This window comes from Pristiophorus japonicus, chromosome 16, assembly GCF_044704955.1.
Source record: "Pristiophorus japonicus isolate sPriJap1 chromosome 16, sPriJap1.hap1, whole genome shotgun sequence".
NCBI lineage: Eukaryota > Metazoa > Chordata > Chondrichthyes > Pristiophoridae > Pristiophorus > Pristiophorus japonicus.
In genome coordinates, this window is record NC_091992.1 from 52,316,019 (window position 1) to 52,340,580 (window position 24,562).

Sequence of the window (24,562 nt, forward strand, 5' to 3'; positions counted from 1 at the left end):
TTCAGGTAAAGCTCTTGGGAAACTTACTCCATACCCTGTGCCTTATGAGAAGATCTTGAAGGACCCAGCTGCTGTAGCAATACAAGGACTACCCGATGGTGTGCGTTTTAAACACCCTTCAAATTATGACACTACGACATTAAAAAAGATTTTGGAGCAAAAGGCACAGATTATATTTGTAATAAAGAGGTAAACTTTCTCCTGAAGCCTAATTTGAAGTAAAAGTTTCACTTCCCATATAAAGTTTAACCACCTGCAAGTTTCATTATCATGGGTATTGCTGCAAGACAGTGCTTGCTAGGCTAGCAAAGTTTAAAAAAAAAACTTTTTCATATGAAGCTGATACAGCTACTTCATTAAAAAATATAATGGCATACTGTAAGTGGTCTTCTAAACTTTAAATACTTACCGGGTTTTGGAATACAGCTGGGTGGCTCCGTCATCAATGATAAATATAGAGTTTATTATGACTCCTTTTTTAATTTGTGTATTTCCCTGGCTCATGACAGGCACTAGTTAAAAGTTGAGTACTTAACTCAGTGATTTAATTCTTTGTATTATTGTCAGTTTTTGCCAGTTAACTGTAGATGTTACTATTGACGCTGTAGATTATGACTAAACCTGTGTCTGGTGAAGTTTGTTATTTTATAATAGAATGTTTATCTTATGATTGATGGTTCATTTGTAGATTCAATAGAATAAGATTCTTTCTGTGAACTTGGATCACCCACCACTGGACAGTGCTTTGTGGTGAAATGAGGGCGTTAATTGCAAAGTTGAAAGAATTCACAAAATCTGATTTGCAGAATTACTTCCTGACCTGCTACTTCTCTATGTACTCAATTCACAAACAGTAGTGGATGGTTCAGGAAATCCGGCAAGGATTACTTTTTTTTTTACAATGGAGAGTACACTAGTGGGTATAACTTTGTTAATTTGTTAGTGCAGGGCAACTTCACTAGAGGATACTATACAGTAATCCCTTGTAACTCCAGAAACTGGTGGCATTGTAGACTATAAATGGTTGTTAGAAAAGACAAATGAATATTTCGGGATCATATTTAACCTGCCCAGTCAGAATTGTTGAAAACTATCCTTACTTAGTACATCAGAATTTTTAGCAATTTTAGCAGAGAATTTGCTTCAACCGTCAGTGGTTGTAACAGATTTGTAAATCCCAGTAAAGACTTTAATGAGTGTAACATTTTAACCATTAATGGGTAAGCTACCAGTTCATTTCACTTTTGAGGAAAATGTTTAATATTTCTAACATGCAAGACTTTTATGTTCTTTTATATTCTGCATAATGTCTCCTTATGTATTCCTTATGTATTCCGAGTACCCTTTATCAGATAGAAAACTGATGTGTTCTGTCAAGCATGCTAATTATACTTGCTATCTTTACATGCATTTAAAATGTTGTGATAGTAAAATGTTTGAACTGTTGGAAATTTGTACATGTTTATCAGTACTATGCAATTACTTTTTCTTTTAATGCAGACCATTTCTGGAAGCCTCTGTTCAACTTGGTAAGTTGCTCACAGTATATAATGTAGCATTTCTGTGTGTGTAGCTTTTAAGCTAACATATTGGCATAATCCTGGTGAATATAGAATTAGGTTGTCAGTTTATAAAATTATGACTCATGTATACTATGAAAGAAATCTTTCTACAGGCTGGCTTAATGACCCATGTAGGCACTCAGCCTACACAAAAGCACGTGAGAATTTTGTAGAAAATGATTGACTTCTACAATTTTTCATGAACTTTTGTAGTAATTTGACAGGGATTTGGAGAACCATAGAAAATAGTGATGGATTGCAACTGGCACTTGAACAAATTAGAATGTCTTTTTTTTTAACACTTTAGTTTCATGGTGTAGGACATTGGAGACCAAGTGCTATATGGGAAATGAAATCAAGGTTAGCATGAAATATGTAGGAAATGTGTAATCACAATCCCAAATATTAGCTGTAAGGTTTCAGATGACTTGGTGCACACTCCACCACACCACATCACACTGAGCCTATTGCTCAAGATGAAGGGTTGAGTGCACTAAATCCCTTGATGAGTTCACCAGCAGCACAAGGTCTGAAAAGGATGACTGCAGTCAGAAATAACTGAAGCAGGCACGCATAAATCCAACCCTTTTGTTGCCATCTAACCTATTGAAGATACCAAATGAGGATGGGTGGCAGTGGACAACCTTGCCCTACTCTTTTGAGAGAGAAAGGTTTCAGTAAGTCTTTCAGTTATTTTTACACAAATTTTGGAGTTACCCCAAATCTTCCAGCTTCTATGAGGCACTATGCCAAAAACCTTTTCTAAAATTGCTGAAGCAATAATTCAGTCCAATCACTCAAAACACAATGGTCCATCAGTGACTCTATCGTGGCAGTCACTATTCAATGTGAGCGAAAGGCTGGGAGCTGCCCTCCTGAGGAAGGTTATGAACCAGAGGTTTAAAGTTTCTTGGGAATGTTGAACTTTATGGGCCCAAGTTTCCACACGATAAAAAACGGGCGCCCCTCCGAGCTGGGCGCCCGTTTTTCGCGCCTTAAAAAAAAAAAATCGCGATTCTGGAGCGTTCTGCAGCTCCTTGTCTGCCTGGCGCGGCGCCCAGGGGGGGGGCGGAGCCTACACTCGCGCCGATTTTGTGAGTGGGAGGGGGTGGGTACTATTTAAATTAGTTCTTTTTTTCCTGCCGGCAACGCTGCGCGTGCGCGTTGGAGCGTTCGTGCATGCTCAGTGTGAAAAAAACATTGGCACTCGGCAATTTTTGTAGTTCTTTGTAGCTGTTTAATTTTTGAACATTTTTTTAAATAAAAGCACTAAAAGCACATTGCCATCAGCACTTGCAGCCTTCTCACTGTCCCTCCCCCCCCCCCCCCCCCCCGCAGGAAGAACGGGCGCCTCCTACCCTCCCCCGTGCCCCGCGGGTTAGAACGGGCGCCTCCTCTCCCCTCCTCCCTCCCCCACCCCCCGCAGGCAGAACGGGCGCCTCCTCTCTCTTCTCCCCCCCCCCCCCCCCCAGAACGGGCCCCTCCCCCCTCCCTGCGGGAAGAACGGGCGCCTCAGGCTGACTGCAGAATTCTCTGTGCCTGAAGCACTTTCACACAGGTAGGAAGATGGTTTATTCTTTTTTTTTTGCTTATAAATGTTTATTCAGGTTGGATTTATTTGTATAATATTTGTAGAAGTATAAATAAGGATTTATTGTAGAATTTAATGACTTCCCTTCTCCCCCCCCCCCCCCCCCCCTCGTTCTGGACGCCTAATTTGTAACCTGTGCCTGATTTTTTAATGTGTAGAACAGGTTTTTTCAGTTGTACAAAAATCTTCACTTGCTCCATTCTACTTTAGTTTGGAGTACTTTTTCACTGGAAACTTTGAAATCAGGCGTCAGTGGCCGGACATGCCCCCTTTTGAAGAAAAAATTCTGTTCCTGACTAGAACTGCAGAAAAAAAAATGTGGAGAATTGCGATTTCTAAGATAGTCCGTTCTCCACCAGTTGCTCCTTAAAAAATCAGGCGCAAATCATGTGGAAACTTGGGCCCTATATGTGGAAAGCAAAGCACGTGCCAAACTAATCAACAACATGATCGATTGCTGTGAAACCCCATGCTGATATTCAATCATAAACTTTGGAAAGGAAGTAGAGCATCATTGCTGGAAGTATTTTACATAGAATTGCATAGAAAATAGAGCACAGAAACAGGCCATTTGGCTCAGCTAGTCCATGCTACACTTGGGACCTCCTCCTATCCTTCCTCATTTAAATCTATCAGCATAACCCTTATATTCTCTTCTCCCTCGTATGCTTATCTAGTTTCCCCTTAAATGCATCTATACTATTCAGCTTAATTACTCACTGCGGTAGCGAGTTCCACAATCTCACCATTCTGAGTAAAGAAGTTTCTTCTGAATGCCCTATTTGATTTCTTGGTGACTATCTTATATTGATAGCCTCTAGCTTTGCTCTTTCCCACAAGTCTATCAAAACCTTTCATCATTTAAAATAACCGTCAGCCTTCTCTGTTCATCCTTTTCTGCTGGGCATAACCTCACAGTTCTGGTATCTTCCTTGTAAATCTTTTTTACACCCTCTTCAGTGCATCTATATCCTTTTAATAATATGCTGACCAGAACACTGTCCCTTTTTGTATTTGCACCATCTTTTTTAACGGTGCAGTTAATAGCCAATTTAAATTTGACATTAATATGCCAGGTTCCCAGGCATTGGTGTATTTCACTTTGCTTGCTGGCTCTTGAGCTAAGACGAACTCTCAATGATAGCATCTGTAGTTTCTACTTCAACGATTCCAAGCTACAAATTCATGTATACATAAAGATTAAATATAGAAATTCCTATAAACTGAAACCAGATAGATCTGATAAAATATTAACAATGTGGAATTCAGGCAAAAAATCCTTTCCTTTTTAAATACTTTCCATCTTTCAGGTTCAAACTATTAACTGACAGTCTGGCTAATCTTTCTTTGGGTTTTGGACTTTAAATTAAATTGACAAAAACATCAGTAAGTTCCCAAATTTCTGTCTGGGGGAGTCACTGTAAATCTGACATGCTCCTGAGGACCAGTCCCAAGTCAAAAGACAGTGTATCTTTGTACACAAATAATGTGCTAATAACTGGTTGTATAGAAAATAATATAATGTAAAGAATTCTTGAGTTTAGATAGCTGTCAATCTGATATTGACCTCTTTGTGATAGATGTAACTGTACTTATTAAAGTTACCAAGTTTATGTTCCAGTTGTCCTGAAGACGAGCATAATTTAAGAGTAACCTTCTCTCTACAGATGGACCACATCTGTAGTCAACCTCTGACACTGAAAATTAACTATTTCTTCAGTGATGAAGATTTTAAAATGTTTTTTAACAACTTTCCCTTTTTGTCTTTTTTGTCTTTCTGAATTCAGTCTTTCTTTTCCTACTATTTATTTCTCTGTACTTGATTTGACATTGAATTCATAGAATCTCTGAATGATGCAGCACAGAAGGAGGCCATTCGGCCCATCATGCCTGTGCTTGTTCTTCCCTGGTACAATTTGAGTCAATCTCTTCTGTACCCTCCAAGGCCTTGACATCCTTCCTAAAGTGTGTTGCTCAGAATTGAACACAGTACTTCAGCTGAGGCCTGAAGTGTTTTATTAAAGTTTAGTGTAACTTTCTTGCTTTTATACACTCTCTATTAATGAGGCCAAGTATCCCACTCTTAATTACATTTCCTTCTTAGTCCTTGCACTGTTAATTTCACAATCCTTCAATCTGATTGGTTTGGGGGATGCACAGTTGCTTCCCCTGTTCACTCGGGTTCCAGATGCCCTGTTTTCCTCGCTATGTTATCAGCTCACCCTTTATAGCAACTTCCTATGCAAAATATTTAAAAACCTAAAACATGCAAGGATGTCTAATTGCTGAGTATATGGCAATTATTCTGTATTTGAGGTCTGTGCTATCTGATGGTGTGAATTCCAACTACTGGTTTTCTGTATGATCTGTGCACAGGAAAGTGAACTACTCTTATCACATTCCTTTTATGCCAACACTAATCTGCTGTTGATTTCCTTTTTCAAAACAATATAACAATTGTATTTAGTGATTGTTCGATTTTAAAAATCATTACAAAATACAAAGCATGAAATGTCCACGTGCAGTCATTAAACTTTGTAATACATTCAACTTGTTGCTTTGAGATGATACTTGAATTTATAGAGTAGCTTTTCTTATATTTTTTGAATTGCAGTGATTGTGTAAGCAAGCTACTGATTTACAAATTAATATTTGTTTTTCTATAGTGGAAATAAAACAGTCAACTGGAAAGGAGAATACACAGATGCCAGCTGCCAGGTGAGAAGAAAAATACAAGTTAATAAAGTAAATTGTTTTGTCTTGTGTACTTGCAGTACTTAAAGTGTGTCATGTTCTTATCTCTCAATCATTAAATCTAATCTACAGAGTCCTTAGTCATTAGTCTATGTCTATTGCTGTATTGGATGTGAGAACGATGGTGTGACTTTTTCTTATGGAAAGCAAATGTTAAAGGGGAATATTTTATTTTCAAAGTACTTCTTTCTTTCTCTACGTATCTCAGGAAAAAGTTATAAAGATTAACATAGAAACATAGAAAATAGGTGCAGGAGTAGGCCATTAGGCCCTTCGAGCTTGCACAGACATTCAATAAGATCATGGCTGATCATTCCTTCAGTACCCCTTTCCTGCTTTCTCTCCATACCCCTTGATCCCCTTAACCGTAAGGGCCATATCTAACTCCCTCTTGAATATATCCAATAAACTGGCATCAACAACTCTCTGCGGCAGGGAATTCCACATGTCAACAACTCTGAGTGAAGAAGTTTCTCTTCATCTCAGTCCTAAGTGGCTTACCCCTTATCCTTAGACTGTGTCCCCTGGTTCTGGACTTCCCCCAACATCGAACATTTTTCACGCATCTAACCTGTCCAGTCCCGTCAGAATCTTGTATGTTTCTATGAGATCCCCTCTCATCCTTCTAAACGCCAGTGAATAAAGGCCCAGTTGATCCAGTCTCTCCTCATATGACAGCCTAGCGATCCCTGGAATCAGTCTGGTGAACCTTCGCTGCACTCCCTCAATAGCAAAAACGTCCTTCCTCAGACTAGGAGACCAAAACCGAACACAATATTCCAGGTGAGGCCTCACCAAGGCCCTGTACAACTGCAGTAAGACCTCCCTGCTCCTATATTCAAATCCCCTAGCTATGAAGGCCTAAATATCATTTGCATTCTTTACCGCCTGCTGTACCTGCGTGCCCACTTTCAGTGACTGATGAACCACGACACCTAGGTCTCGTTGCACCTCCCCTTTTTCTAGTCTGCCGCCATTCAGATAATATTCTGCCTTCGTGTTTTTGCCCCCAAAATGGATAACCTCACATTTATCCACATTATACTGCATCTGTCATGTATTTGCCCGCTCACCTAATCTGTCCAAGTCACCCTGCAGCCTCTTAGCGCCCTCCTCACAGCTCACACAGCCACCCAGTTTAGTGTCATCCGCAAACTTGGAGATGTTACACTCTTCCTTCATCCAAATCGTTAATGTATATTGTAAAGAGCTAGGGTCCCAGCACTGAGCCCTGCGGCACCCCACTAGTAACTGCCTGCCATTCTGAAAAGGACCCGTTTATCCCGACTCTGCTTCCTGTCTGCCAACCAGTTCTCTATCCATGTCTGTACATTACCCCCAATACCATGTGCTTTGATTTTGTACACCAATCTCTTGTGCGGGACCTTGTCAAAAGCCTTTGGAAAGTTCAAATACACCACATCCACTGGTTCTCCCCTGTCCACTCTACTAGATAAATCCACAAAAAATTCCAGAAGATTCGTCGAGCATTATTTCCCTTTCATAAATCCATGCTGACTCGGTCCGATCCTGTCGCTGCTTTCCAAATGGGCTGCTATTTCATCCTTAATGATTGATTCCAACATTTTCCCCACTACTGATATCAGGCTAACCGGTCTATAATTACCTGCTTTCTCTCTCCCTCCTTTTTTAAAAAGCGGCGTTACATTAGCTACCCTCCAGTCCATAGGAACTGATCCAGAATCGATATTGTTGGAAAATGATCACCAATGCATCCACTATTTCTAGGGCAACTTCCTTAAGTACTCTGAGATGCAGACTATTAGGACCCAGGGACTTCTTGGCCTTTAATCCCATCAATTTCCCTAACACAATTTCACGCCTAATAATGATATCTTTCAGTTCCTCATTCTCACTAGACCCACTGTCCCCTAGTACATTAGGAAGGTTATTTGTATCTTCCTTTGTGAAGACGGAGCCGAAGTATTTGTTCAATTGGTCTGCCATTTCTTTGTTCCCCATTTATAAATTCACCTGAATCCGACTGCAAGGGACCTATGTTTGTCTTTACTAATCTTTTTCTCTTCACATATTTATAGAAGCTTTTGCAGTCAGTTTTTATGTTCACTGCAAGCTTCCTCTTGTACTCTATTTTCCCCTTCTTAATTAAACCCTTAGTCCTCCTCTGTTGAATTCTAAATTTCTCCCAGTCCTCAGGTTTGTTGCTTTTTCTATCCAATTTATATGCCTCTTGGTTTTAACACTATCCTTAATTTCCGTTGTTAGATATGGTTGAGCCACCTTCCCGCTTTTATTTTTACTCCAGACAGGGATGTACAATTGCTGAAGTTCATCCATGTGATCTTTAAATGTTTGCCATTGCTTATCCACCGTCAACCCTTTAAGTATCCTCTGCCAGTCTATTCTAGCTAATTCATACCTCATACCGTCGAAGTTACCTTTCCTTAAGTTCAGGACCCTTGTTTCCGAATTAACTTTAGCACACTCCATCTTAATAAGGAATTCTACCATATTATGGTCACTTCCCCAAAGGGCCTCGCACAACAAGATTGCTAATTAATCCCTTCTCATTACACATCACCCAGTCAAGGATGGCCAGCTCCCTGGTTGGTTCCTCGATATATTGGTCTAGAAAACCATCCCTAATACACTTCAGGAAATCCTCCTCCACCGCATTGCTACCAGTTAGGTTAGCCCAATCTATATGTAGATTAAAGTTGCCCATGATTACTGCTGTACCTTTTATCGTACACATCCCTTATTTCTTGTTTGATGCTGTCCCCAACCTCTCTACTACTATTTGGTGGTCTATACACAACTCCCGCTAGCGTTTTCTGCCCTTTGGAATTCCGCAGCTCCACACATACCGATTCCACATCATCCAGGCTAATGTCCTTCCTTACAATTGCATTGATTTCCTCTTTAACCAGCAACGCCACCCTGCCTCCTTTTCCTTTCTGTCTATCCTTCCTAAATGCTGAATACCCTTGGATGTTGAGTTCCCAGTCTTGGTCACCCTGGAGCCATTAGTAGAGTTTTCAGGCTTTATTCGAGATGAGTCGTCTCATCCTAATGATCTTGATCTGTTATCCTGACCTGCCAACCTCTATATCTTGCCCATCGCCACCCCATTTGCATTTTCCCTCTTCCCACTTTGTATCTCTTTTGTGATGTCTGTGTACTTCGATGTCTGTCTCCTGAGATTCCCACTCCCTATTTTCTCCACCGTCCTCACTTTCCTCTCTTTTCTTTCGCTCCTCTTCACCATTTTCTCTATCTGGCTCCCGTTCTCGTTCTCCGACTCTCTCCGTCCACCTCTCTCCTTCCCGCCCCCCTCTATATCCCTCCCCCACCCGTCGGTCTGTCCGTCTCTCTCGCTCTCGATCAGCCGGTCCCTCTCTCGCTCTCGATCGAGATCGGTCGGTCCCTCTCTCGATCAAGATCGGTCGGTCCCTCTCTCGCTCTCGATCGAGATCGGTCGGTCCCTCTCTCGCTCTCGATCGATATCGGTCGGTCCCTCTCTCGCTCTCGATCGATATCGGTCGGTCCCTCTCTCGCTCTCGATCGATATCGGTCGGTCCCTCTCTCGCTCTCGATCGAGATCGGTCGGTCCCTCTCTCGCTCTCGATCGATATCGGTCGGTCCCTCTCTCGCTCTCGATCGATATCGGTCGGTCCCTCTCTCGCTCTCGATCGATATCGGTCGGTCCCTCTCTCGCTCTCGATCGATATCGGTCGATCCCTCTCTCGCTCTCGATCTGGAGATCGGTCGGTCCCTCTCTCGCTCTCGATCTGGAGATCGGTCGGTCCCTCTCTCGCTCTCGATCTGGAGATCGGTCGGTCCCTCTCTCGCTCTCGATCTGGAGATCGGTCGGTCCCTCTCTCGCTCTCGATCTGGAGATCGGTCGGTCCCTCTCTCGATCCCGATCCCGATCTCGATCGGTCGGTCCCTCCCCCACCTCCCCTCTCGCACCCCGTCCCGCTCGGTCGGTCGCGCTTTAGCTCTCGGCCTCCCCCACTCCCTGTCTCTCACTTGAAATATATAATAGCAGTACTATCATTTTTAGAAGATGTGGGGTAGCGTGACTTTGAGTGCGGTCGGCACCTGTGGGCCGACTGAACAAGGTGGGGATAGCACAGCGCATGATGGGGCAGTTTGGGGAGGAGCAGGGAAGTAGTGGAAAATAACTTGCTATTTTGTGCTTCCACCTACCAATTAAAAAAAATATATATATACCTAACAAACCTTTGCGAAACTAAATATATTTGAATAATACTGTTTTTATGTTATAGTTTTGTTCCAGTTCAGGTGAAAACAGAGCCATGTGATGACAGCCAACCGAGTAAGTGCCACTTTTTCAAACTCTTATGTGATGTTTGCTTTTTGTTCAAGAAAAAGCCAGAGAATGTTGGTGATACCAGTAGCCACTCAAAATTTCAGCATTGTATTTTTAATGGATCATTTTTAATAGTTTCTATAATAGCTTTTAAAAGGGAAGTGGAGAAGAATATAGGGAAAGGGCAAGAGAATTAAACTGTGGCTAGCTCTTGCGTTGTGATGGGCTAAATGGCCTCCTCTGCTATATGAGTCTTTAACCATATGCCCCAAATGTTCGTCAACATCCTCCGCCTGCTCCATGACGACATGCAGGCCATGATCCTTACCAGTGGATCCATTACAGACCCAATCCACGTCCGGACCGAGGTCAAACGGGGCTGCGTTATCGCCCCAACCCTCTTCTCAATCTTCCCCGCTGCCATGCTCCACCTCACTGTCAACAAGCTCCCCGCTGGAGTGGTACTAAACTACAGAACCAGTGGGAAGCTGTTCAACTTTCGCTGTCTCCAGGCCAGGTCCAAGACCACCTCAATCTCTGTCGTCGAGCTACAGTACGCGGACGACGTCTGCGTCTACGCAAATTCAGAGACTGAACTCCGGGACATAGTCGACGTATTTACTGAGGCGTACGAAAGCATGGGCCTTACGCTAAACATCCGTAAATCAAAGGTTCTCCACCAGCCTGTCCTCGCCGCACAGCATTGCCCCCCAGTCATCAAGATCCACGGCGCGGCCCTGGACAAGGTGGACCATTTGCCATACCTCCGGGAGCCTCTTACCAACAAAAGCAGACTTTGATGAGATTCAACACCGCCTCCAGTGCGCCAGTGCAGCCTTCGGCCACCTGAGGAAAAGAGTGTTCGAAGACCAGTCCCTCAAATCTACCACCAAGCTCATGGTCTACAGGGCTGTAGTAATACCTGTAATAATGGCTGAGACATAGACCATGTACAGTAGATACCTCAAGTCGCTGGAGAAATACCAACAACGATGTCTCCACAAGATCCTACAAATCCCCATGGAGGACAGACATACCAACATTAGTGTCCTCGACCAGGCCAACATCCCCAGCATTGAAGGACTGACCACACTTGATCAGCTCCGCTGGGCAGGCCACATTGTCCGTATGCCAGACATGAGACTCCCAAAGCAAGCGCTCTATTCTGAACTTCATGGCAACTGAGCTAAAGGTGGACAGAGGAAGTGTTACAAGGACACCCTCAAAGTCTCCCTGATAAAAGTGCAACATCCCCACCGACACCTGGGAGTCCCTGCCCAAAGACCGCCCTAAGTGGAGGAAGTGCATCCGGGAGGGCGCTGAGCGCCTCGAATCTCATCGCCGAGTGCATGCAGAAAACAAGCGCAGGCAACGGAAAGAGTGTGCGGCAAACCTGTCCTACCCTCCCTTACCCTCAACGACTGTCCCACCTGTGGTAGGGACTGTAGTTCTCGTATTGGACTGTTCAGCCACCTAAGGACTCATTCTAAGAATGGAAATGAGCCTTCCTCGATTCCGAGGGACTGCCTATTATGATGATGCATCAGGTTGCAAGGGCTGTGAAGTATGTTTAAAATATGCACTAAACTGATTGACGTTTAATTATCTGCCATTTAAATAATTTAACCTTACTCTTAACTCAGCACACATTGAACTCTTGAAATTGATTTCTAAATGATTAAAGTGCTGTGAACAGAGTGCATTGTTGAATGTACTACTGGCTGATTGCTGTACATTTAATGCAAATTCCACTTCTAATTGCAAAAAAGAGCCAAATGGTGGAGATCCTTTATTGTACTTTTTATTGACAAAGGGTTGTGTGTCAGTTATCAAGATCCGGTTTATATAAAAACAGAAAGGCCTGACGATGGACATTTTAGTGAGATCAGCAGATGCAAAATAGTTGGTAGGGCTACACGAAGTGTTCCTAGTATTGCTGCTTTTGATCGCTGTTCTCTGACTAAGTTTGTCTGTTGCTATGCGGCTATTAGTGGGTGAAGGTGCGGTGAATGGGGGTACAGGGCCCAGAAGAGGCGAGGGCCCAGGAGTAGCACGGGCCAGCCCACACTGTGATATGTGTGCGCACTACGTCCGTGCAGCAGAGCAGGTCTCCAGCTGTTCTGGTTAACCCTTGCCGCTGGATAAAGGCCTAGCTCTGTTGAGCCCGTGTGGTGGCTGATGTGCAACGGTCACCACACGTTTTAAAAAAAAAAAAAAAAAAATCCACGCACCGGCATCTTCCACCCTCTCAATTGGAGTTCAGGACTGGAATGTCGGATGCTCATTGAAACATCTGTGAACTTTTGTGGAAGCAAGCCATCCTCGTTCGAGGGACCACCTGTGATGATGATTAGTGAGAGGAGCATTGGGCTTAGCTGTGGTTAAATAGCATACTGGTACTCACTGTTAAGAACTGCATGTGAATAATGGACACTTGGGCTAGGGAGGTGAGAACCCCTTATGTCTGAAACAGTATCCTAACAGAGATTCAGTCCCTTCAGAAAGGGAAAAATTAGATAGAAATAAAATCCCCATTCTTCTGCAGCTTCTGCTTTTACTGCTCTGAAAATTTTATTTGCTATAGAATTTTTATTTTTTTGTAACCATTTCAGGCACATCTGTTGAAACAGTTGCAATCAAAGCTGAGCCGGAAGATCCAGATTATTATCGATACAGTGTTCAAGGTATTGTGGAAATCCTGCTTCGTAAAATATTTTTTATTCCTGGCTTTTGCCGCTTGAGAAATATATGCTCAGTGTGGTTTAATGAAATAAAAATTTGTATGTTTATCTCTATCTCTATCTGTTGTTAAAATCATCGCTGTGACTATTTGTACTGTCCTTTTTCGGTCATTCTGCACCTGCCTCCCCTCGAGACTCCGCTTCCGATGCCTCCCGCCCGGGTGGGACCCTGCAATCAGTCCGACCACATATTAGATTACTCGAGTTGTAGGTGCTGATCCTCTGACACGACCATGCTGTTAATTCACCCACGAGCCTCTGAGCGACCGCCGACCGAGCCTTCTGATCCTCCGAGCGACCGGAGTGGGGGGGGGGGGTGGGCGGGCGTGGACTGAGCCTGTGGGGGGGGGGAGGGAGGGAGGGAGGGAGAGAGAGAGAGAGAAAGGGTGCAGGAGTAAGCCATTCAGCCCTTCGAGCCTGCACCGCCATTCAATGAGTTCATGGCTGAACATGCAATTTCAGTACCCCATTCCTGCTTTCTCGCCATACCCCTTGATTCCCCGAGTAGTAAGGACTACATCTAAGTCCTTTTTGAATATATTTAGTGAATTGGCCTCAACAACTTTCTGTGGTAGAGAATTCCACAGGTTTACCACTCTGGGTGAAGAAGTTTCTCCTCATCTCGGTCCTAAATGGCTTACCCCTTATCCTTAGACTGTGACCCCTGGTTCTGGACTTCCCCAACATTGGGAACATTCTTCGTGCATCTAACCTGTCTAAACCTGTCAGAATTTTAAACGTTTCTATGAGGTCCCCTCTCATTCTTCTGAACTCCAGTGAATACAAGCCCAGTTGACCCAGTCTTTCTTGATATGTCAGTCCCGCCATCCCGGGAATCAGTCTGGTGAACCTTCGCTGCACTCCCTTAATAACAAGAATGTCCTTCCTCAAGTTAGGAGACCAGAATAATACTCCATGTGTGGCCTCACCAAGGCCCTGTACAACTGTAGTAACACATCCCTGCCCCTGTACTCAAATCCCCTCGCTATGAAGGCCAACATGCCATTTGCCTTCTTAACCGCCTGCTGTACCTGCATGCCAACCTTCAATGACTGATGTAACATGACACCCAGGTCTCCCCTTTTCCTAATCTGTCACCATTCAGATAATAGTCTGTCTCTCTGTTTTTGCAACCAAAGTGGATAACCTCACATTTATCCACATTATATTTCATCTGCCATGCATTTGCCCACTCACCTAATCTATCCAAGTCGCTCTGCAGCCTCATAGCATCTACCTCGCAGCTCACACTGCCACTCAACTTAATGTCATCTGCAAATTTGGAGATACTACATTTAATCCCCCTCGTCTAAATCATTAATGAACAATGTAAACAGCTGGGGCCCCAGCACAGAACCTTGCGGTACCCCACTAGTCACTGCCTGCCATTCTGAAAAGTACTCATTTACTCCTACTCTTTACTTCCTGTCTGCCAACCAGTTCTCAATCCACATCAGCACATTACCCCCAATCCCATGTGCTTTAACTTTGCACATTAATCTCCTGTGTGGGACCTTGTCGAAAGCCTTCTGAAAGTCCAAATACACCACATCAACTGGTTCTCCCTTGTCCATTCTACTGGAAACATCCTCAAAAAATTCCAGAAGATTTGTCAAGCATGATTTCCCTTTCACAAATCCATGCTGACTTGGATCTATCATGTCACCTCTTTCCAAATGCGCTGCTATGACATCCTTAATAATTGATTCCATCATTTTACCCACTACTGATGTCAGGCTGACCGGTCTATAATTCTCTGTTTTCTCTCTCCCTCCTTTTTTTAAAAAGTGGGGTTACATTGGCTACACTCCACTCCATAGGAACTGATCCAGAGTCTATGGACTGTTGGAAAATGACTGTCAATGCATCTGCTATTTCCAAGGCCACCTCCTTGAGAAGAGAGGGAGGGAGGGAAGAGAAGAGAGGGAGGGGAGGGAGGAGAAGAGAGAGAGAGGGAGGGGAGAGAGGGAGAGAGGGAGAGAGAGGGAGGGGAGAGAGGGAGGGGAGAGAGAGAGGGAGGGAGAGAGAGAGAGGGAGGGGAGAGAGAGAGGGAGGGGAGAGAGAGAGGGAGGGGAGAGAGAGAGGGAGGGGAGAGAGAGAGGGAGGGGAGAGAGAGAGGGAGGGGAGAGAGAGAGGGAGGGGAGAGAGAGAGGGAGGGGAGAGAGAGAGGGAGGGGAGAGAGAGAGGGAGGGGAGAGAGAGAGGGAGGGGAGAGAGAGAGGGAGGGGAGAGAGAGAGGGAGGGAGGAGGGAGGGAGAGAGGGAGGGGAGAGAGGGAGGGGAGAGAGGGAGGGGAGAGAGGGAGGGGAGAGAGGGAGGGGAGAGAGGGAGGGGAGAGAGGGAGGGGAAGGAGAGAGAGGGGGAGGGAGGAGAAGAGAGAGAGGGGGAGGGAGGAGAAGAGAGGGGGAGGGAGGAGAAGAGAGAGAGAGAGGGGGAGGGGAGGAGGAGAGAGAGAGAGAGGGGAGGGAGGAGGAGAGAGAGAGAGAGGGGGAGGGAGGAGGAGAGAGAGGGGGAGGGGAGGAGGAGAGAGAGAGGGAGGGAGGGGAGAGGAGAGAGGGGGAGGGAGGAGAAGAGAGAGAGGGGGAGGAGGAGAAGAGAGAGAGGGGGAGGGAGGAGAAGAGAGAGGGGGAGGGAGGAGAAGAGAGAGAGGGGGAGGGAGGAGAAGAGAGAGGGGGAGGGAGGAGAAGAGAGAGGGGAGGGAGGAGAAGAGAGAGGGGGAGGGAGGAGAGAGAGAGGGGGAGGGAGGAGAAGAGAGAGGGGGAGGGAGGAGAGGGAGAGGGAAGGGAGGGAGAGAAGAGAGAGAGGGAGGAGAGGGAGGAGAAGAGAGAGAGGGGGAGGGAGGAGAAGAGAGAGAGGGGGAGGGAGGAGAAGAGAGAGAGGGGGAGGGAGGAGGAAGAGAGAGAGGGGGAGGGAGGAGAAGAGAGGAGAGGAGGGAGGAGGAGAAGAGAGCGGGAGGGGGGAGGGGAAGAGGGAGAGGGAGGGGAGGGAGGAGAAGAGAGAGAGAGAGGGAGGCGAAGAGGGAGGGGAGGGAGGAGAAGAGGGGGAGGATAGGCAGAGACGTGTGGAATGGTGGGGTGGAGGAGAGGGGGGGGTGGGCTGGGCCTGGGGGCTAGTGCGGGGTGGGGGCGGGGGAGGGAGGAGAGAGAGGCGGAGGGGCTGGGAGGAGAGGCGAGACACACTGGGGGGGTGGGGGGAGAGGCGAGAGACACTGGGAGGGGTGGAGATTTGAGCAGAGAGAAGTTCTTCCAATCCCGAAGTCGAGACACTGTCACTATTTACTTCATATCCAATAAACTGGCTAACAATCCACACACTGCCCCATCTGTATGCACTTGAGCTGGTGTAAGGGACTTCGGCTGGCACTTGGTGGTTTTGGGATGATCTATCCTCTGGCTTCTCAAGTCAAAATGGATCGAGTTACAATTTGTGAAGACAGTCAGAACTTGGGCTGGGCGATTCCAAGTACACACTCAGGGTATGGCTTATCGTCCAAAGGGGACCAATCAGCAATTGGTGCAGTGAAATTGGAGCGCCAATGATAGACAAGGGCAGTACAAATAGGCGCATCCTAAAATCATTGAATTTTTAACCCTTGCTCTATGCAGACAATCTGATAAAGCAGTGTTTCAATCCATCAGTCTGATTTGTCTGACCGATTCCATCAATTGAACATATTCTAAACCTGCAACATCAGTTTATCTCAAAGGCAAAGAGAGGGATAATGGGCAGCGAGAGGGGGCAAATGTACAGATGAGCATAGAAAGTGAAGTGCGAAAGTTGAAAAAAATGCAGATTCTGACAGTATCTTAAGTGAGTGCAATATAATGGAGTAATTGCAGGAGCAGAAGGAGGTGGGGTAAGGAGAGAAATGGACTGTGACTGAATGAGATTTGGAAAGATTAGAATAAATACAGGTGACGAGTTGGTGCCTGAGAACACACAATGTTAGAGTGGAAGATAGACAGAAAGATGGCAAGAATTAGAAAGTGGGAAAAATAGTTACAATAGATGTCGAGGGTTTTTTTTTGTCCATGAAGGAACTTCTAATATATTTTTACTCGTAGTTTTTTTAAGTTTACATTATAGTGCCAGTTAGAGCCTTGCATGGTTGGCCTACATTGATGCATTAGTTGTTGCATCACTGAGGGGAATGTTGTTAGTATTTGCAGAAATTCTCATAGGGACTTGAGTTGGGCTTTCTTGGCTTTTCCCCAGAAGGAAAGAATAATTAAAGGGAAAGTTTGTTGCAGCTTGCACTGACAGAAGCTTCTTAATAGATTTGCAAGTTGAAATCTGTGTCTCATGATTAGAAAATAGTTTCTAGCATGGGATTCCAAATGAACCAAACAGAAAAGTGATAATGTTGGAGGGCCACTAGATTGTTACCGAGCTTCAAAGCTCTTGGTTACCATTATAGGCTTGGAAAACAGTCTTTTGACTCCAGAACAGCATAGACTTTGGGCAGATTTGATTGAGGTCTTTGAAATAATGAAGGAACTAGACTGTATCCATGTGGATAGTCTTTTCAACTTGATAGGTTAGGAAGAACCAACAGCATGTGTTGAAGTTACACAAGCTTAGAAATAGATTAGATGTTGGGAGAAATTGTCTTGTCCTCGATCTTTGGAATAAGTTGCCGGCTCATGGACTGAGTGTGAATTCACTGCAAGCTTTCAAAAAGGAGTTGAATGTAGCTGATATCACAGCAAACAAAAATTAGATGGGATATTGGACAATGTGTCACATGATCACTGTGGTCTCCTGGAACTTGTTTTGATGGCCTTCGGGTATAGGATTAATTTCCCAGATATCCCCTGGCCGAGCATATATCTGTTTTTACTTCTCCCAGGGGATTGAGGGTGATGGATTCATAATATTCAATTCTATCATAACTGTATGGGACAGGCTTAATTGACTTTTTAAAATATGTTTGTATGATATGGTTGTATGCATTTTTCTTAATTACTTAATCAAGTCATGCTATATAGATTAGTATTGGAAGTTTAAGAAAATTTATGCCTTTTATGACAGGGCCTAGTGTAACTACTTCAGAAGCCAGTGATACTGAGGAAGGCTCCCAATCAAAGTCTTACCAAGGTAATTTATTTTTCAGAGCATTATATTAATATGTAACCTTCTAAAGCAGTTTCTCTGATTTTAAATTAAAAATGCTAAACCCACCTATAGGGCTGATTTGACTGTGCACTTGACCTTTGTGTTCCCAAGCAAAATTGTTGCAATGTATTTCTTCCCAATTAAATATCTTTTACTGTTACTTTCTATCTGTTAAGATGTTGGGCGGGGGGAGGATTAACTTGGTGTTACTGCATTGTTTTATTTATTCAGCTTTAAGTAGAGCTTGTTGTGAGCTCTATCCTCTGGCGTGATGCAGGATGAGTTTTCACGGCTTTCCTTTTTTTGTTAGCAGGATTTCCTGCAGTCGGCATTTAATTGAGCATTTCAAACTGTCCCCAATGCCTTGGATTTAAAATTCTCAGCTGTGTTTATATGCACTCATGGCCTTGCCCATCTTTATCTCTGTAATCTCTGCAGTCCCCCACACCCCTGAGTCAAACATTCTCCATTCTACTGACTCTGGTCTTTTATGCATCCCCTATCCCTTTGGTCCATTGCCCACCATAGGCAGTTATGCCTTCTGCTACCTAGACCCATGCACTGGAATTCCACTCCTAAACCTTTTGTCTCATGACCCTCCTTAAAACTCACCTCTTCAACCAAATGTTTGGTCATCTCTTGTAATATATCCTTCTATGGTTTGGCATTCATTTATTCCTTGTAGTGCTGCAAAGTATCGTGGAATTTTTTTTCTATATTTAAAAATATTAAAGGGCACTTTATAGAGACAAGTTGTCTTGGGTTCTGGACATCAAATTGTATATTGATGGCTCTAGTTGAAGAGCACTGGTGCAGGTGCAGTAGGGTAAGTGGATTGCAACGTTAGGTGGAAATGCAAGATGTGATGCAAAGAGGCTTTAAGGGGATATAGACAGGCTGTGTAAGTGGGCAAGAACATGACAAATGGAATATAATGCGGAGAAATGTGAAGTTATCCACTTTGGTAGGAAAAATAGAAAAGCAGAGTATTTTTTAAATAGTGAGAGATTGGGAAATGTTGGTATTCACAGGGACCTGGGTGTCCTTGTGTACACATCACTGAAAGTTAACATGCAGGTACTGCAAGCAATTAGGAAACCAGATGGTATGTTGGTCTTTATTACAAGAGGTATCAGAGTAATGACGTCTTACTGCAATTATATAGGGCCCTGGTGAGACCACACCTTTGAGTATTGTGTACAGTTTTGTTCTCCTTACCTAAGGAAGGATATACTTGCCATAGAGGGAGTGCAACAAAGGTTCACCAGATTAATTCCTGGGATGGGGGGGGGGGGGGAAAATTGTCCTATGAGGAGAGATTGAGTAGACTAGGCCTATATTCTCTAGATTTTAGAAGAATGAGAGGTGATCTCATTGAAACAGACAAAGTTCTTTCAGGGCTTGACAAGGTAGATGCAGGGAGGATGTTTCCTCTGGCTGGGGAGTCTAGAACCAGCGGCACAATCTCAGAATAAGGGGTCAGCCATTTAGAAGTGAAGAGGAGAAACTTCTTCACTCAGAGGGTGGTGAACCTTTGGCATTCACCAGAGGACTGTGGAGGCTCAGTCTTTGAGTATATTCAAGACAGAGATCGATAGATTTTTGGATATTAAGTGAATCAAGGGATATGGGGTAGTGCAGGAAAGTGGAGTTGAGGTAGAAAATCATTTATGATATTGAATGGCGGAGCAGGCTTGAGGGGCTGAATGGCCTACTCCTGCTCTTATTTCTTATGTTCTTGTGCCTCCTCAGCTTTAATTTCTGATTCTGTATAAAACCTTGATATATCACTCTTCACTGCAAAGTCAAGGGTTGATGGCATATTTGTAGTGTATTGTACTATGAACCACATTCATTGTTTTTGGATATGACTGCAAGACAATTAAGAGCAACTAACTTAATGTTGTGGGCTTGTGATTTGTCGTATCCAATTATATTATGAGCTAAAGTCAGTTTATGACATATGCCCAATCCAACTGAGCTGTAGTGTGTATATATGGTTTGTTATACTCCATCAGATTATAGCTTACTTCATCACTGTAAGCCTCTTAGATGGTAATGTAGTGGAACAACAAAAAATGTGGGCATTTAGCAAAGTTAGCTGCCATTGACAGTGTTCAATCATACCTTGCAAAGGTCTGAAGTGTTCTTGCAGAATAGTATATTAAGAAGTGTAGATGAACAAAGGGGCCTTGGAGTGCTTGTCCACAGAACTCTGATCCCCGAAAGTAGCAGGCCAGGTGGATACGGTGGTTAAGAAGGCATATGGAATACTTGCTTTTATTGGCCAAGGCATAAAATAAAAGAGCAGGGAGGTTATGCTTCAATTGTATAATACACTGGTTAGGCCACAGCTGGAATACTGTGTGCAGTTCTGGTCGCCGTATTACAGGAAGGACATGATTGCACTAGAAAGGGTGCAGAGGAGATTTACTAGGATGTTCTCTTTGGAACAGAGGCGGCTCAGGGGAGACCTCATTAAGGTGTATAAAACTTTGAGGGGCCTGGATATAGTGGATAGCAAGGGCCAAGTTCCCATTGGTGGAGGGGTCAATTATGAGGGGGCATAGATTTAAGGTTTAGAGGGGATTTGGGGGTCTGGAACTCTGCCTGAAAAGGTGGTAGAGGCAGGACCCCTCATCACATTTAAAAGGTGCTTGGATGGGCACTTGAAGGACCGTAACCTGCAGGGTTAGGAACCTAGAGCTGGTAAGTGGGATTAGACTGGATAACCTCTTGTTGGCTGGCACAGATACGATGGTAAGTACTTCAGGGAATCTAATACAGCCAGAGTGGTCTCCTGGACTCGTTTCGATCGCTTAGGTGGGTCGGAGAGGAATTTTCCCAGATTATTTATCTTTTTTTGGCCTCTCCCAGGAGATCGCATGGCTCCGGGTGGGGTGGAGTGTACAATGTTGCGATACCTGGGGTATTGCACTTATGTGGGGCGGACTGGTTGGGCCGGATGTTCTTTACCTGTCCGCCATTGTTCATTGCTAATAGGTTCATATGTAACCTTCAGGGCTGCTGACCGAGGGCCATGTGGCTCTTTGTTGGCCGACGTGGACACGACAGGCCGAAATGGCCTCGTTCTATGTTTCTAGGGGTCAAGAATGGTTATCCAACAGCTTGAATTGGTGACGGTGACTTTAGAAGCCAAACAGGCTGGCTTCACTATTTTAGCATGCTGCTTGGAATGGTTGGGGGGAGTTTAATTCTGTCAGTCAGAACATTACTGAAGATGAGTGCAATGCTGAGCTGTTGTTACAGTACAGAAGAAGGCCACTCAGCCCATCGAGCCCATGCCGGCTCTCAGCTAGTCCCACTCCCCCGTCCTTTCCTCCTAGCCCTGCAACTTTTTTACCTTCAGATATTTATCCAATTCCCATTTGAAAGTTAAGATTGAGTCTGGCCTCGTCATCCTGTCAGGCAGTGCATTCCAGATCTTGACCACACGTTGCATAAAAAAGTTTTTTCTTGCGTCGCCTTTGGTTCTTTTGCCAATTACTTTAAATCTGTGTTCTCTGGGTCTCGACCCTTCTGCCAATGGGATAAGTTTCCCTCCATTTACTCTGTCCAGACCCCTCGTGATTTTGAACACCTCTATCAAATCTCCTCTCAATCTTCTCGTCAAGGAGAACAACCCTAGCTTCTCCAGTCTATCAACGTAACTGAAGTCCCTCATCCCTGGAATTATTCTTGTAAATCTTTTCTGATGCTTCAAGACCATCACATCTTTCCTGTGATACCCAGATTTGTACAGAGTACTCCAGTTGGTGCTGTTCCAGTGTTTTATACAGATTCATCATCATTTCCATGCTTTGGTACTCTATATACCTCCTGTGTGAAGCCCAGGATTCCGTAAGCCTTTTTAACTGCTTTCTCTACCTGCCCTGCTGCCTTCAACGATTTGTGCACACATACTCCCAGGTCTCTGTTTGTACACCCGCTTCAGGATTGTACCATTTAGTTTATATTTCCACTCCTCATTCTACCAAAATGTATCACGTCACATTTTTCTGTGTTAAATTTCATCTGCCATATGTTCGTCCGTTCAACAACCCTTTCTATGTCCTCTTCAAATCTATCACTATCCTACTCACTGTTCACTATACATCCGAGTTTTGTGTCATCTGGAAATTTTGAAATTGTGCCCTGTACACCCACGTCCAAGTCATTAATACAGGTGCGATGTCCAAATTCCGGAATTCGGACACGGGGCCGATCCGTGACGGGGTCATCTGGAAACCGGAAAATGATCCAAAATCCGGACTCCCCCGCTTTGGCGCCCGACCTTGCCTCAGCCCACATTCTCCCCCTCTCCCCACATTCTCCCCCTCTCCCCACATTCTCCCCCTCTCCCCCAGGCAAAGACATTCCGAATCCCAGAAATATCCAGAACGGCCTCAGTCCCGAGGTTTCTGGATTTCAGATGTCACATTTGTATATATCAAGAAAAGCAGTGGTCCTCAAACTGATCCCTGGGGAACGCCACTGTATAACCTCTTCCAGTCCGAAAAACAACAGTTCACCACTATTCTGTTTCGTATCCATGCTGCTATTGTCAATGGGCTTCAACTTTGCTGGCAAACCTATTGTGTGATACTTGTCGAATGCCTTTTGGAACTGCAGCGGTTGAAGGTGGCTCACCACCATCTTCTCGAGGGCAATTAGGGATGGGTAATAAATGCTGGCCTTGTCAGCGACGTCCACATCCCGTCAACGAATTAAAAAAAAAAATTCATGTATATCACGTCAACCGCATTACCCTCATCAACCTTCTATGTTGCCTCATCAAAAAACTTAATCAAATTAGTTAAACATGATTTGCCTCTTTTTTTAAAAAAAAAAACCATGCTGGATTTCCTTAAATAATCCACATCTATCCAAGTGACTGTTATTTTGTCTCTGATTACTGTTTCTAAAAGCTTCCCCACTACAGAGGTTAAACGGACTGGCCTGTAGTTTTTGGTTTTATCTTTACACTCTTTTTTGAACAGTGGTGTAACATTTGCAATTCTCCAGTCCTCTGATACCACCCCTGTATCTAAGGAGGATTGGAATATTATGGCCTCTACCCCTGATTTCTCCTCTCAATTCCCTTACCATTCTAGGATGAATCCCATCCGCTCCTGGTGAGTAGGTGTGTGCCTGCTAGCTGAAGAAACAAAGTGCAGTGCTTGCCAGCTGACAAAATGGGATTAAAACATCAGTGAAATTTGAAATTGATCCCTTTTTTATAGAAGTACCGATTTCTCTTGGTTAACCATTTTTCTTCGGAGGTCTTCCACGTCATGATACCAAGTCTGCAGCATTCCTGTGAGCCCCACTTGTGCTGCTGCACTCAACTGGATATTTTGCTTAGCCCCTTCAACTTTGATTAAATGGAAACTACTGCATATGGCTGCTTTCTGCTTGCTCTTTGCAACTGTCACCATCACTTTGTTTGTCCTTGTGATTAATATTCACAAGTAGTACACCTAGTTGCAACTGAACATCTTTCAAGTGGCTGACCATTCTTTGTGAACTAAAATCAGGATTTGATAGTTTGTATGACCACCTTCATTCTTTTCCACTCCCTTTACCTGTAGTGTGGTGTCTTGTATTTCCGACTTGATCTCACTAGATGTTGCTGTGGTCCTGATTTTTTTTTAATCCAGCTGTGTTGCACTCCCCTGTATATACTGCTTATTCACACCAGCTGGTACTGTCATTCCTGCAGTATAATTCTTGTGCTATTCACTAAAGCTTGCTTTGTTTCAATAATGCCTGCAAAGAAAAAACATAAAACCTAGTCTGTGGTTGACAAATTGGAAGCTGTGAAAAGACTGAAAGGTATTGCCAAATAGAAGCAAGTGTCCCAGAGGGAACATTACGTGGGTGGATAAAAGAATCAAACAAACTTTCCAGAGAGATTGACGGTGGTAGTATTTTCAAGGCAAGTGATGGATGACTTTAGAGAGCGTGAAAAAGGCATGAGGTGAGCCAGCTAGCCATTCATGGAGAATAGTGCTCCACAGATTGCTCTACAGACCATGCTGCTGCCATAGAATTTCCCGCAGAGCCGAAAAAAATTGTAGAGGAAGGTAGGTATACGCAAGAGCGGCCACATAACATTGATAAAGCAGCACCGTTGTGAAACTACTGCCCAACAAAACTCTGGCTCCCTGTAACAGTCCATAGGTGGCGGGCTACAACATGTAGCAATAATATGGTATTTTCCCTACATAGATAAATATTGGCCAGGACACTGGGATAACTGGTTGAAGCGCATAATATTAGATGGAGCCTATCTGATCGTTAGATTTGGAAAGATGGGAGGAGGCTCGAGTAGAGCATAATTGCTGGCATGGACTAATTGGGCCGAATGGCCTGTTTCTGTATATCCTTTTCAAAAGAGGTTTCTCCTCATTTCGTCTCTGCTTTTGCCAATTACCTTAAATGTGTATCTTCTGGTTACTGACCTGTCTGCCACTGGAAAAA

At 44.2% G+C, this 24,562-nt stretch overlaps 1 protein-coding gene across 7 annotated transcripts in view; it reads left to right on the forward strand.

Moving 5' to 3' along the window:
- LOC139226496 (general transcription factor II-I-like) overlaps positions 1–24,562 on the forward strand; it is a 208,328-nt gene that overhangs the window by 82,383 nt on the left and 101,383 nt on the right. For all 7 annotated transcript variants that reach the window (XM_070857315.1, XM_070857313.1, XM_070857316.1 and 4 more), the window contains exons 6-11: positions 6–189; positions 1,501–1,529; positions 5,820–5,871; positions 10,182–10,231; positions 12,838–12,909; positions 17,996–18,061. In XM_070857315.1, the coding sequence (XP_070713416.1) occupies positions 6–189; positions 1,501–1,529; positions 5,820–5,871; positions 10,182–10,231; positions 12,838–12,909; positions 17,996–18,061 (453 nt within the window). The remainder of the gene's footprint in view (positions 1–5; positions 190–1,500; positions 1,530–5,819; positions 5,872–10,181; positions 10,232–12,837; positions 12,910–17,995; positions 18,062–24,562) is intronic.